The sequence below is a fragment of the Panthera onca genome, chromosome D3 (assembly GCF_046562875.1).
Source record: "Panthera onca isolate mPanOnc1 chromosome D3, mPanOnc1 haplotype 2, whole genome shotgun sequence".
Classification (NCBI taxonomy): domain Eukaryota; kingdom Metazoa; phylum Chordata; class Mammalia; order Carnivora; family Felidae; genus Panthera; species Panthera onca.
In genome coordinates this window covers 5,327,443-5,340,056 of record NC_138350.1, presented here as the reverse complement: position 1 = coordinate 5,340,056, position 12,614 = coordinate 5,327,443, and the positions used below count along the sequence as shown (strand labels likewise).

The window sequence follows — 12,614 nt, the reverse complement described above, 5'->3', positions numbered from 1 at the left end:
TGGGTAGAGTCAGTAACACCGGTTCCACTGATGTCTTGTGTTCATCCTCGGCACGAGTTTAACTCAGCTGCAGTTAAGACGCGCTGTGATGCTACTTTTGACCCCTACCTTCTGACTTAAGCAAACACATTCCTTCCTCGGCCCGTGGTGTTAACAGCATCGTCACACAAAATGTTTCTGGGCCAGGTGGAAAAACACCGTGACAGGTATCTGCCACTCTCACTGAGATGTTTCTTAAGATAGCACTTAAGAATTCAAGGAACCCACACCTTCACACAAATTGTTAATGAAAATAAGCTTTATTACATCAAGTAATAAATACAAAGATGCAAACAGTTTTAATCATTTTCTTCCAGATGTTTGGATCAACTTACACGAAAGGCAGAACTGAAATCCACACACAGTCTTAGTAGGAATATTTTCGGGGGTTCTTGTTAGGTTTGGTAGGTTGCTCTTTCTTCTGTATTTATAACTTGTGCATTTTTAAATTTGACCTCAAAGCACTAATAGTCATGCAGGCAAATGCTTAAGCACAAAAGAAGTTACATTAAGCAGAATCCACACCATGTGGCAAACGTATGCACTAGAAACAAAACCCTGGAGTTGTTGTATTAGCTTATGAAAAGGAACGAAGAACAATCTGGGTAACATAACGGTATTCAAAAGGGAAGATAAAAGGGAGACACTGGTATCTTTGCTGTGAGATAGGTATCTTTTCCGTGCATCTTCTAAATCAATGCTTGAAAAAAAAAGAAAAAAAAACCTGGGTAATTCCTAACTATTTAAAATGTAAATCCTAATCAACGGCAAAATATTTCTCAATCTTAGAGCCTCATGAACCATGGCAGGGACACGGGAAGGAGAAACCGAACTGTTACCATTTTGAAAACAAGAGTTTCATCTGAACGTGGGAGTTGAGCTATAACTTCTCTTCTTGGAAGAAGACGGAAAACCTTCCACGCAAACAGGCAGCTAGGATCTGGCATTCCGCTCCGTTTCAGCCAAGCACTCTCGAACCAGTCCTCTGGCATGAATGATGCCTGGGAGAGAAGCAGAGGCTGAGAATCATGCGGCAGGACCCATTCCAGAAGAGAGGGCCCTTCACAACCCAGCTGAAACACCCTCACCCTGGAAGGGAACTGGGGCCCTGCATCCAAGCCACCCCAGGGTTCCCGCGGTTTGGAAAGGCGCTAGCATCCCATCCCCTCCTGGAAGGCCTTCTCTCCTGGCCACACTCCTCTTCCTGGCTCCCTGACAATCCCTTCCTGCACACAAGGGGGCAACCAGCAAGCTCTCTTCATGTCATACCGTCAGATGACTGGAGTAAACGTGTCCCCCGCTTTCACTAAACCTGACCCGCTTTGGAGAGTCTGTGACTTCAAATCCTTGTTTTTCTCTGGCTTCTTCACATTCTAAACTCTAGAAGGGACTTGTCCAATGTCCAGCCTGCACAGTTAGAACGCAAGACTGCTCATTTTTGTTCAACCTTGGTCCACCGTGACGTCCGCCCGCCGGGGGGCCTAGCGCGCTTCTTCTGCCCTATCACGCCCCTGTGCATCTCTTCTCTCTCTGCTCTGGTGGTTATGGTTTGGTTGTTGGGGTTTGTTCGGTTTAGCCTTTACTGAACTCCGTGAGATACTGATCTCGTTTTAATAGACGCCAAGAATCTATTCCTCCTGAGAGACGACTGCCGGAGGGCGCTGTGAATGACGTCCCCCAAGTCACGTAGGCGTCCCACGTGTCACAAATCTTATCTCTGAGCTTCAGAAGACCTTCTCTGGAAAGGGCCAGACGGTAAATATCTCCCGACTTTGCAGGCCACACGGTCTCTGTCACAACTACTCAACTCTGCCACTGTATCGATAGAGAAAGCAGCCATTATACAAGCAATGGGTGTGGCCATATTCCAATAAACCTTTATTTATGGACGCCGAAGTGTGAATTTCAGATACTTTTCACGTGTCACAAAATCATTTTTCACCATTAGAAACTAAAAACCATTCTTGGCCTATTGGCTACAGTTTGCTGACCGATCACCAATGCTCCTGACTCCCTTGCACCTTTTATGACCCTTCTTCGACCTCGTTATGACATAAACTTGGCTAGCTTGTATTTGGCTATAGTTCATCATGACCAATGGTGCTCACAGGTGCTCACGCAAGACATGCCCTGGAGGGGTCACCAGGCTTATCTGTATGTTGACTTGACCCAACAGGTTTTTTGGGTAACTGCAGATCGCCTGTTCGACTCTGGCGTCCAGCATCTTCCCAGGGATTTCCACTCAGGGAACCAGCACGCCGGGTGCCAGGACTGTTTTGCTTCTGACTCCAAATAGCAGCCCAGACGCAGAGCGATGCCCACCTCACCCCCAGCTTAGGTCAGGTCAACCCCACCACTCCCCAAGTCCTCTCCAGGTCCAGCCTCTTACTGCCAGCTCCCCTTCCGCACGCCGGTGCCCGTTCACCACCCAGTTGGCCGGTCCCTCCACAAAGGCTTCATCAAGGGCGGTGAAGCCCGCCGCTGTGGGCAGGCTCCCGTCCTCAGCCGGCCGTGCCCATCGCTGCCGAGTCACCGCCCCCACGGCAGCCCCTCCTCATGCCCCACACTTATAACCACAGAACGTTCCTCTCATTTCTCTCCAAACTTGCCTCTCCAACCTTCTTCAGAAACCCCACATCCCTTCTGAAATTAAATCCGCACCTAGGCCACTGCTGCTCTGAACAGCCACCTTCTAAAACAGAAATCCTCTTCTCCCCTCCGCCCGACTCACATAGCAAGGGGACAACCTATCTCACCTGCTCGGGCAGTCACATCTTCACGGGAGTCACCTGTTTTCTGTGACCTCATGCTCCCGCCCTCCCTCTTCAGTCACAGAAGAATTTCGCAGTGTTGTCGCTCTCGTCTGCCCAGACCAGGAAGGACCCATGCGCCCCACTGGGCTCTGCTCCAAAGATCTGACAGCAGAGGGCAGCACAGGACCCGGGACCTCATGACTCCTGGTCACCGGCTCCCCCAGAGGAGGGGGACCCGTGCATCTGACCTCCTACAGCTCCCGGGACCGGTGTCGGCCAACATTAGACAAAGCTGCAGGATCTGGGCTATAAAGATTCCTTGTTTAGGGGTGCCTGGGATTCGTATTACGTACAGATTTTCTAACAAGAAGTCTCTAACGTCCTCTAGCAGTTCTCAACCTGCTTTGAAACTCAGAGACATGGAACTGAAATCCAGACACTCCTGAACCTGTGTAAGCAATTATCCTGTACAAACAAGTAACCAACATGGAAACACAGGGGCAGTTATGTTAAGGTCCCCGGATACCTGTTTTAGGGAGAGAATCAGTAACAAATTTGATGCCTTCACTAGTATTAATAACAGCATACTTGGAACATACTTTACATTTAAATGGCATTTAAACAGATTGAAAGCTGGGGGGGGGGGGAACCTGGGTGGCTCAGTCTGTTAAGTGTCTGATTCTTTTTTTTGTTTTTTAAATGTTTATTTGTTTTTGAGAGAGAGGGGAGTAGAGCAGAGGGGCAGAGAGAGAGGGGAACAGAGGACCCAAAGTGGGCTCTGAGCAGAGAGCCCGATGCAGAGCTTGAACTCCCAAACCGTGAGATCATGACCAGACGCTTAACCAACTGAGCCACCTTTAAAAATTTTTTTTAATTTGGGGCGCCTGGGTGGCTCAGTCGGTTGAGCGACCGACTTCGGCTCAGGTCATGATCTCCCGGTCCGTGAGTTTGAGCCCCGCTCGGGCTCTGTGCTGACAGCTCAGAGCCTGGAGCCTGCTTCGGATTCCGTGTCTCCCTCTCTCTCTGTTCCTCCCCCACTCACCCTCTGACTCTCAAAAATAAATAAACATTCAAAAAAAAAAAACAAAATTAAAAAAAAAAAAGATTCCTTGTTTGAAGCACGAGGACTCTCCCCCGAGGCACGCCAGGCCTTCCCATCAGATCCCAAGGATGGTCTACATCCCACACACCCGCCCCCCCACTGCCCCTGCCTGCCGTCAACATATCAGATTAACAAACTGGGAGCCCAGGGAGCCCCTGGGGCGTAGGGGACTCTCCTCCCAGAAAATCTTTCACAGCAGTTAGCACCCAGCAGGGAGGTCCAGGGAGTCGGGGACCCACGACTTACCTCGTTTTAGTCTCTCCATGGCGCTCTTACTCCCCGCATAGGTGGGCCTGATCTCTTTCCCCAGCTCCTCGATGATGGCCAGCAGCTCAGCATATTTGCTTTGGGGCACCTGGCTGTTCCCAGTTCCCTGGAATGAGAAGGAGGAGTTTAGCTGGACCGAACCCTAACCTGACCCCAAGGCCACGGTCAGGACCCCACCACAGGCCAGCCGCAGCGAGAGCAGGGCAGGGAGAGGCCGACCCAGAGGGTCCAGCCTGAGGGACGACCACAGACCAGACTGCCGGGCCTCTCTGCTGTCCTCCTACACTCGAGGAAACCACTAGCGGCCTCCAGAAAACTTTCATCATCTCAAATGAGGAAAAGGAGAACTGGTTTTCTCGGCCAGAAAGGGTCCACCGGGAATTTCCCGGGACCCAGGTGGACGCGCCAGAACATCCTGGGGGATGACAGTCCAGAGCAAGTGCGTGAGACGGGGGCCACACCTCGGGGTCAGCAGGGCTACACGTAACTACCAAAGACCATTCGGACAGAATCCAGAAGGTGTTCCAGTTCACCTATCCTCTGCCACCCCCCCCACCCCCGTCAGGGCCCACCCCACAAAACCCTTTTCTCCAGATCCCACCCACCGCCCCAGCAAGCACCGCAAGGAGTGAGGAGGGGGTCCCCGCGAGTCCCCCCTCCCCGCCACAAGGCCCTCGCCTGCTCCTCCCTCCTCCTCTGCTGCCTCTGCCTCCTGGCCTCCAGGGCCTTCCTCCCGTCCTTGCCCAGCTCCTCAGCGCCCTCCACACGCCGCCGCCACTTCTTCCCGAGGTGGCGCCACACCCGCTTCTGCTCCTGGGACGGCGCGGCCTGGTGGGGCACGACCAGCCACCAGCCCGTCCCAGGGGCGGCCTCCACGGCGACCTCAGAACGCAGACACGTTCCGGCAGAGAACCCTACCGCGGCCACGGCCTGGCCGGGTCCCTCCACGAGCAACAACAGGCAGTGAGGCCAGTGGCAGCATCGACCCCACTCAATGGCGAGGTCACCAAGCAGGGGTCAGTCTTGGAAGTGGCAGAATCAGGTGGAAACCCAAATGGCCTGGCTCAGGGGCCACCAGCCCCCACTGAAGTGCACCTGGGCTCCAGGAGGATATCGGCCCTGTCCTCTTATCTTTGCTGGGGCCGTGACCTCGTGGGGAGTGAGGGGCCACAGGGTCTCCTCTCCTCTGTCCAGGCTCGGATCCAGAGCCCAGGTCAGGCTTACTTACTTCCCCAAGAACCAGGATCAGAGACCCCCGCCCAGGGATACACATGGGTGGTGGCACCAATGGAACAGCGGCGCTCAGGGCTTCCAGCCTTTCCTTGGGCTCCCCCATCCCCCATCTCTCGGTGCCCCCATGAACCGCCCCGCCGCCCCCCATCTCTCCGTGCCCCGTGAACCGCCCCACCCCGCCGCTCCCCCGCTGACACACCCAGCCAGGAAGCTCAGACGACTGCTCCCTTACATCATTTTTACTCCTTCATCTGTCCCACCAGCTCCCCCGCCCTGGACGGTGGGAAGCATGTCCCCTCAGTGGCCAGGCCAGAAGCCCTCCTGCCAGGCGTCCCCCCGCTGCCATACCTGAGTGTAGCCTAAAGACGGTGGCCCGTAGTCGCTCAGCAGCTGGCGGTACTGCGAGGACGTCGCCATACTGGTGGAGGGCGGGTGCACGCTCCCAGCTGTGGGGGGAGGAGAGGAGAGTTCGGGAATCGTGTAGTCGTACCCAAAGCAAAGACTCTGGGTCTTGCCACAGTCCCCCTCCCCAGGACCCAGGCCACCAACAGTGGCCTTTTGTCTTCGCAGGACGGGCCAGAGACCCCGCTCCCATCCTCTGGTTTGGCGATGGCCAACACAGCCCAGACGAATGGCGGAAGGCAGCTAACGGCTCACTGCTCCTCGTACCCGCCACCAGGGCGGACGTCACTCATCGACCGCAGAACAACTTCCCATCCGTGCAGTCAGGCTCGGTGGCCAAGATGAAACCCGCTGCCATTCTCAGCCTAATCCTCGCTAGTCCCTTTTCCCTGGGTCCTGCTCCCCAGAGGTCGATGACCTAGAGCCACATCACTGCCGCAAGAGCGCACCTGCTCCTGAGGCTGGTCCACATCGGGCTAAAGCTTCCCGCGTGCCCAAATCTCCGCTGGATGCATGGTAAGGAAGACAGAGAGAGGGTTTAGAGGATCTGAGACGCAACCCTGGCTGGGGCCGGGTTCGACGGACACCGAGTCAGGAATCCGGAGTTTATCACAGCCTCTCTGTGTGTCCTCAGAAGCCTCTCGCTCTCGCTGAGCCCCCGTGGCTCCCTCCCCAAAGTGGGGACAGGACTCTTGACAGTCTGATTCTACGCCCCGGATGGCTCACATCCAAAGAGGGGAGGGAGAGGGCCCCACTCATGGACTGCAACACTCGGAGACACCGTCCCTCATCTGTGAGGGACCACGTGGGGACAGGACCCAGCTAAGAATGGAGTCTCCTGGATGGGGGGTGGGGAGTCATCAGCAGGGAATTTTCCGGCTCCGGCTCAGTAACTGGCAGCATGCAGACCCATAATGGCGTCCAAGTGGCCATTAGCGGGTAGAGGATGTCCTGCAGAATTACAAACAGCGGTAACCATGGAGAATTTACCTAGCCCTCCTCGGCAGCCGCCCGCCTGCCTCCACGCCCAGTCGAGGAGCAGCTCCCCCTCTGCCTGCCGCCCCCAGAGCCGAACGGTCTCTCGCGCACACGGCGGACTACGCAGACTTGGCCCCGGGGATGGACAGCTGGTGCCAGGCTGGCCAAACCGACCAGCTGCTCATCTGGTGTGAGCAGGGGAGGGAAGGGGAGGAAGGAAGCTCAGGGGCGCAGGCTGATGGAGTGGAAGGGGCCCGAGGGGGGCCCTGGAGCCCCTCAGGGTAGAGAGACAAACGGTCCAGAGAGGGGAGGTGTTCCCTCGAGCGAGCCACACGGCACAGAGGAGGCCGGCCCCCTGACACCCGTCCCTCCCTCTAGGAGCCGGGGACAGCTCTGGACCCAAGATGTCTTTCTCGCTCTCAGGCCTGCCCTGGATTTCACCACCTCCTCACACCCCGGGACCCAGGTTTAGGCTCAAATGTGGGATGCCCAGTCGGGAAATACGGATTCTGCCACCTCTAAGCTGCTAAGTGGGCACATCACCGGGCCACTCCTAGCCTCAGTCGCCATGCCTCTGGAGTGGGGATAATACACCTGTGCTACAGGTAAGCAGCGCTCAGGACGGGGGTGCACCACCAGCGCGTCCGTGACCTCCATCCAAGGCAACCGCGATGTGCAGGGGCCAGAGCACAGGAAATGGGACCGGGTGGGTGCCCCCCAAGCACCCTCACCACATCAGCCAAACCCCAACTTCCTGAACCCTCTGACGTGGGCAGTGAGTGTGGTCTTTGCAGCCCCGGACCCGGGTTCCAGTCCTGACCACTACAAGACATCGCCCCTCTCTGGAAGGCCAGAATGCTAAATGCCAGGGCCCACGGGGTTACGTATCACCACACAGCACCTCAAGTGTCTAGAAGATTCCACTCCCTGGCAGGAGGCGAGGGGACTCAGGTGTGCATTCTCTGCACCACCCTTTGCCCTCACCTCTTGTTGCTCCTGTCTCCCTCCCTGGCCCATCCTCTCTCCTACTGACAAGGGCCCGGACCAGGAACCGGTCTGGCTGTGCCACTCCTGGCTGCGTGACCTTGGACTAGGGCCTTCGCTCTCTGGGCCTCAGTTTCTCCATCTGTTTGAGGCAATGGTTCCCAATAGAATGTCTAAAGGCTCTAGATCCCACTCTTCCACGGGGCTAGGGTTAAGTCTCGGGGGGCTAAGGGAGAAGGAGGAGAAATCGCCCAGTTGGGGCTGGGGAGGGGGGGGGGGGAAGGTCGGACAACTGCTCTGGGCTTGCCTCTCCCATCATCAGGTGACGCGGTACATGACCCCGATTCTGTGCCAATGCCAGTCCCTTACTCGGTGTCGAAGGCGGGGGCGGCGGGGGGTGGGGGTGGGGGCTTCTGTGGTCCTGGAGAGAGTTGGCAGAAGGGCCCTGAGTTCGACTCCTGCAGAGGCAGGGAGGGCCGGTGCATCGGGCTGCAGGAGGCCAGGGAGAAAACCAGACTGGGCGTGAGCACGGCTGTCTCTGAGCATCACAGACAATGCGCGCAGTGTGCGGGGACCAGGGAGGGCCCGGAGCCGAGGGAGGGACTGGCAGAGGCCAGCAGCTCCTGGGGCCAGGCGCAGCTCCCCGCCCCCACGCCAGACAAAGAGCAGCCTGGGCCTGGGGAGCTGGCGGCCTTCCCGCCACTTGGGGCGCCTGGGGAGGGGGGGGGGGGGATGTGCTCTCCGGCGGGGAGGCGGGGGCTTTGTCTAACTCCGCCACTGCCACCACCGGCCAGGCCGCAGCTTGGCAACCCGCGAGGAGGCAGGGCTGGAGGGCGTGAGGGATGATGACGAGGAAGCCGGAGGAGCGGCGGCGGAGAGTCCATCTTGGATGCAAATGGCAGGGGGAGATTGGGGCTTTCTAAAGGGTCCATGGGGAAGGGCGCAGCCCGCCACGAAAACACCAGATTATCTGGGGACCTCGGCAGTCCTCCTGGAATTCACCATAGAAGAAAACCTGTGCACAGGTGCCGGCCAGCCCAGAACAGGGCTTCAGGGGTCCTGAGTGGGTGCCCCTGTCACTTGACCCCAACCCCCAAAAGTCCCCGTTTAAGGCACCTGCCTCAACTATACTAGGGCAGGCCTGAGTTTTCCAGCGTGTCCAGGCTGGCAGCAAGACCTTCCACGCAGCCCACCCCAGAGACAGACGCGGGAGTCCGGGAAAAATCCTACCTGGGCCACAAAGCCTGTCTTTGTAAGGTCTGCAGACCCCAACGGTGGTGAGAACATTTGAGAAAATAGTGGCTGTTTGCTCTTGGGACTCAGTAACCAAACGTAATCGATTCAACTATGCCCCCAACCAAACCCTGAAATCTTAACCCTTTCCAACCCCCCAATCAGTGTCCCGTAAGTTAAAATACATATACATATATATATGGCTTTTCTGGGTTCCTCTTCAGATTTTTGGAGTGATGGAGTCATCGTTTGGAGACAAGGCCCAAAACTTGCAGCCAACTGCCAACGTGGCATTTCTGACCAGCAAGGCCAATCCCCTCCCCCACAAGGCCTCTGCCCCCTCCCCCCTCCAGCGCGCCTGCTTTTTTGGAAGTCTATTTCCAACCAAGCGTCTAAAGGAGAAAGACCCAGGCACCGGGAAAAAGCCGGTCACACCCTAACTCACAGTTTTCTTCCCTCCCACCCCGGGTCTCCCTTGATCCCTGGGGCAAGCCCCCTGGGCACGGCCTAAAGCTCCTGACAACTTCTGGAGGAGTTTCCTGGGATCACCCAGGTCCAGCCCCCGGGGAAGAGAGACGACGCCCCCAGCCCATTCCCTGGCTTCCGCACAAGGGGCCTTCCAAGCCCAGACTTGGGGGCTCCGAGACGCGGGGTCTGCGCTGAAACGCCGCTCCCACCCACCGCCCGCAGGCACTCGGGAACCCCCAGTCTCCCAACTTCTGTCACTCCGCGCACGCCTGAGAGGACCTCCGGCGTGCCGCGTTCCGGGTACCCCTGCTCCGGCGCGCCCGGCCGAGCCCCCCTCCGCCCCCTGACGATCGAGTCCCCTGCACCGCCGGTGACCCCAGCGGCCCCGCGCCCTAAGGGGCGCCTGCACCTGGCACGCGGGTCGCCCCCGCCCGGCCCACGCGTGGCTGGGCCTTGCTCTCGTGCACCCCTGCAGCCCGGGCCCCCGGACCCCCAACCCGGGCCCGCGCCCCCGCTCCGCAAGGGCGGCCCGGGCCCCGGGCCCCGGGCCCCGCGCCCCGCGCCCCGCTCCCGGCGTGGCCCGGCCGCTCCCGACTCCCGCCGGCAGGGGCCCTCGCCGAGCCGCCCAAAAGCCGGAGGAAAAAGGAGCAGAGAAAAGCCTCCCCCGCCCTCGCCCGCCGCGCTCCCCGCGATCCCTCGGCCGCCGGCGTGGGGGGGACCGCGGCGGCCGCCCGCGCCCGCGCCCCCGGCCCCGACCCGGCCGATCCCCGCCGCCGGCGCGGGGCGCCCCCGCGAACTTTGGCGGCTCGGGCGCCGGAATCATGGCGGCGGCGGCCGCGCTGCCCCGGGCCGGGACCCGGTGCCCGGCGCCCCCGGCCACCGCGGGCCCCCGGGAGCCGGGGCCGGGGCCGGGCGCGCCGGCCCCCAACTTGGCGGCACTTGGGGCGCGGCGCGCGCGGCCCGCGGGGCGCACTCACTCACCGGCGTTGAGGGAGGCGGCGGGCATGTGCGCGGCCAAGTTCGGTTTGTAAGACATCCCCCCGAGCGGCGGGGCGCGCCGGGGCGCCGCGGGGCCAGGCCCGCGAGGGCGGCGGCGGCGGCGGCGGCGGCGGCGGCGGCGAGGCCGGGCGGCGGCGAGGCGGGCCCGGCGTCCGAGCGCCCGTCCGTGCGCCCGCCGAGCTCCCGCGCACTTTTTGTTGTTGACGGCTCGGGCCGCACCGGCAAATATGGCCGTCCCTCACCCTGACACCCGCTGCAGTATATCACCCATACATCGGGCGGGCGGGCGCAGGGGCGGCCGCAAACTTTGAGCGGAGCCAGCGGGGCCGGCCCGGGCCGGGAGGGGGCGGCCCGGCGCGCCGCGGCCCGGCGTCAGGGGGCGGCTCCGCCCGCGGCCGCGCCCCGCGCCTCCGGCCGCGCTCGGCGCCCGCAACTTGGCAAAGTTTGGGGGGCTGGGTCCCGGCGGCGCCCGAGGCCCGCGTGGGTCCCTTTCTTCTTCGAGGCTCTCCTTGTGCCTGGATAGTCGCGATTTTACTGCTTCGTTTCTTTCTTCCTTCCTTTCTTTCTTTCTTCTTTTTTTTTTTTAAATAGCGAGGTAGGATTTCAGAATTACTTTTTTCCCCCTTGACTGTGGGGGCAGGGATGGAAAATTACCTGGAGAAAATGGTGGCGAGTGGTATTTTTAAGCACGTAGATCATTCCAGACGCCGAAGTCTGGCCATTCCCCAGAATAAGAACAACCAATTCTTGACATTGATTTCAAATAAATTTCGTGTCCCTGTCTGTATTAAGTGGTTTTTAACTCCTTGGGGGCCTGCGAGTCTCCTTGGATTCTGACGAAAGCCAAAGGCCTCTTTTCTGGAAAATTCACTCTTTAATTCACGTAACTGTACATCTTACCTCAGTCAGGTATTCGAGAAGCGCCTACTGTGTGCCTGGCACCTGTCCAGGCGCCAACGAGGATGAATTTGACGTTGCTACTCTTCTGGAGTTTGCATTACAGTTTTTGGTTCTCCTTCAACGCCTACCCCTCCAGCCCATCCTCAGGTCTGGCTGAAACATATCAAATATATATCTTGGATTAGATGACTAAGCTTTTGAAGGTACTGCTTCTTGGGGTTCAGCTTAAATAGTAAAGTGCGTCAAAATACACAAGATGCCCACCCTTTTCTGCCATTTTTAATCGCCATGCCTTGCAGATTTTTTCATTAGTCACAGACCTTCAGGCACATCTGGATCTAGTGAGGAACGCGTCAAATTCTCTGCCTGGAGGGAGGGGATACCACACGTGCCTTCCTTCCTTCCCTTTAGGATTAAAAGTGCGTGGGTGACAGGCACCTGGCTGGCTCCGTCCGCAGAGTATTGACTCTTGATCTCAGGGTCATGAGTTCAAACTCCAGGTTGGGCGTGGAGCCCACTTACAAAGAATAATTTTTTTAAATGTTTATTTATATATTTTTTTTAGTTTATTTATTTATTATTAGAGAGAGCACATGCTGGGGAGAGGCAGAGAGAGAGGGAGACCCAGAATCCGAAGCCGGCTCCAGGCTCTGACCTGTCAGCACAGAGCCGGACGCGGGGCTCAAACCCATAGACCCACAGACTGTGAAATCATGACCTGAGTCAAGTCAGACACTTGGCCAACTGAACCGCCCAGGCGCCCCAACATTTTTTTTTAAAGTGAAGGTGATACCCCCTCTCCAGCTTAAGCAGTGCCCCCGGTGATCAGCTTTAAGCTAGTTCAGCCAAGGGTGCTCAGTGAAATTTTACTTAGTGAATGAATTGATGTCACCCTCTCCTTTGCTGCCCCAGGGTCCCACAGGGTAGCACTGTTCAATAGAAATATAAATGCGAGCCACAAACATCATTTTCAATTTTTCAGTGGTCGCAGTTTAGAAAGTAAAAGACACTGGCAAAACTGATCAGATACTTAACCCAATATGTCTTGAGCAGAATGATTTGATTATATCATGAACATAAATTAAGGTACTTTATATTCTTTTCATCTTACAGTCTTCAAAACCTAGCGTGTATTGTACACTCATAGGACATCTTAATTCAAACTAGCCACATTTCTTTTTTTTTTGTTATTAAAAAAATTTTTTTAATGTTTATTTTAGAGAGAGAGACAGAGCGTGAGCAGGGGAGGGGCAGAG

The 12,614-nt window shown here is 57.6% G+C and overlaps 1 protein-coding gene across 2 annotated transcripts; it reads right to left on the bottom strand.

Moving 5' to 3' along the window:
• Positions 1-280: 280 nt before the first annotated feature.
• CDK2AP1 (cyclin dependent kinase 2 associated protein 1) lies at positions 281-10,827 on the bottom strand. Of its 2 annotated transcripts, none has more exons than XM_078435899.1 (4): positions 10,441-10,827; positions 5,743-5,840; positions 4,141-4,267; positions 281-1,040 (listed from the first exon to the last, which is right to left on the bottom strand). In XM_078435899.1, the coding sequence occupies exons 1-4, from the start codon at positions 10,493-10,495 to the stop codon at positions 973-975; spliced, it is 348 nt and encodes a 115-aa protein (XP_078292025.1). In that variant the 5' UTR covers positions 10,496-10,827; the 3' UTR covers positions 281-972. The 2 variants fall into 2 exon arrangements, with proteins under 2 accessions (XP_078292025.1, XP_078292026.1); XM_078435900.1 differs by lacking the exon at positions 10,441-10,827 and adding an exon at positions 6,246-6,355.
• Positions 10,828-12,614: the final 1,787 nt, after the last annotated feature.

What these genes read in the sequence shown, in the direction of transcription:
- CDK2AP1 (XM_078435899.1), bottom strand. Translation starts at nt 10,495, where the DNA reads ATGTCTTACAAACCGAACTTGGCCGCGCACATGCCCGCCGCCTCCCTC. An exon ending in CGCCGCCTCCCTCAACGCCG is followed by an intron (nt 5,841 to 10,440) that starts GTGAGTGAGTGC and finishes CTCCCCCCACAG; the next exon opens with CTGGGAGCGTGCACCCGCCC. An exon ending in CATGGAGAGACTAAAACGAG is followed by an intron (nt 1,041 to 4,140) that starts GTAAGTCGTGGG and finishes CTTCTCTCCCAG; the next exon opens with GCATCATTCATGCCAGAGGA.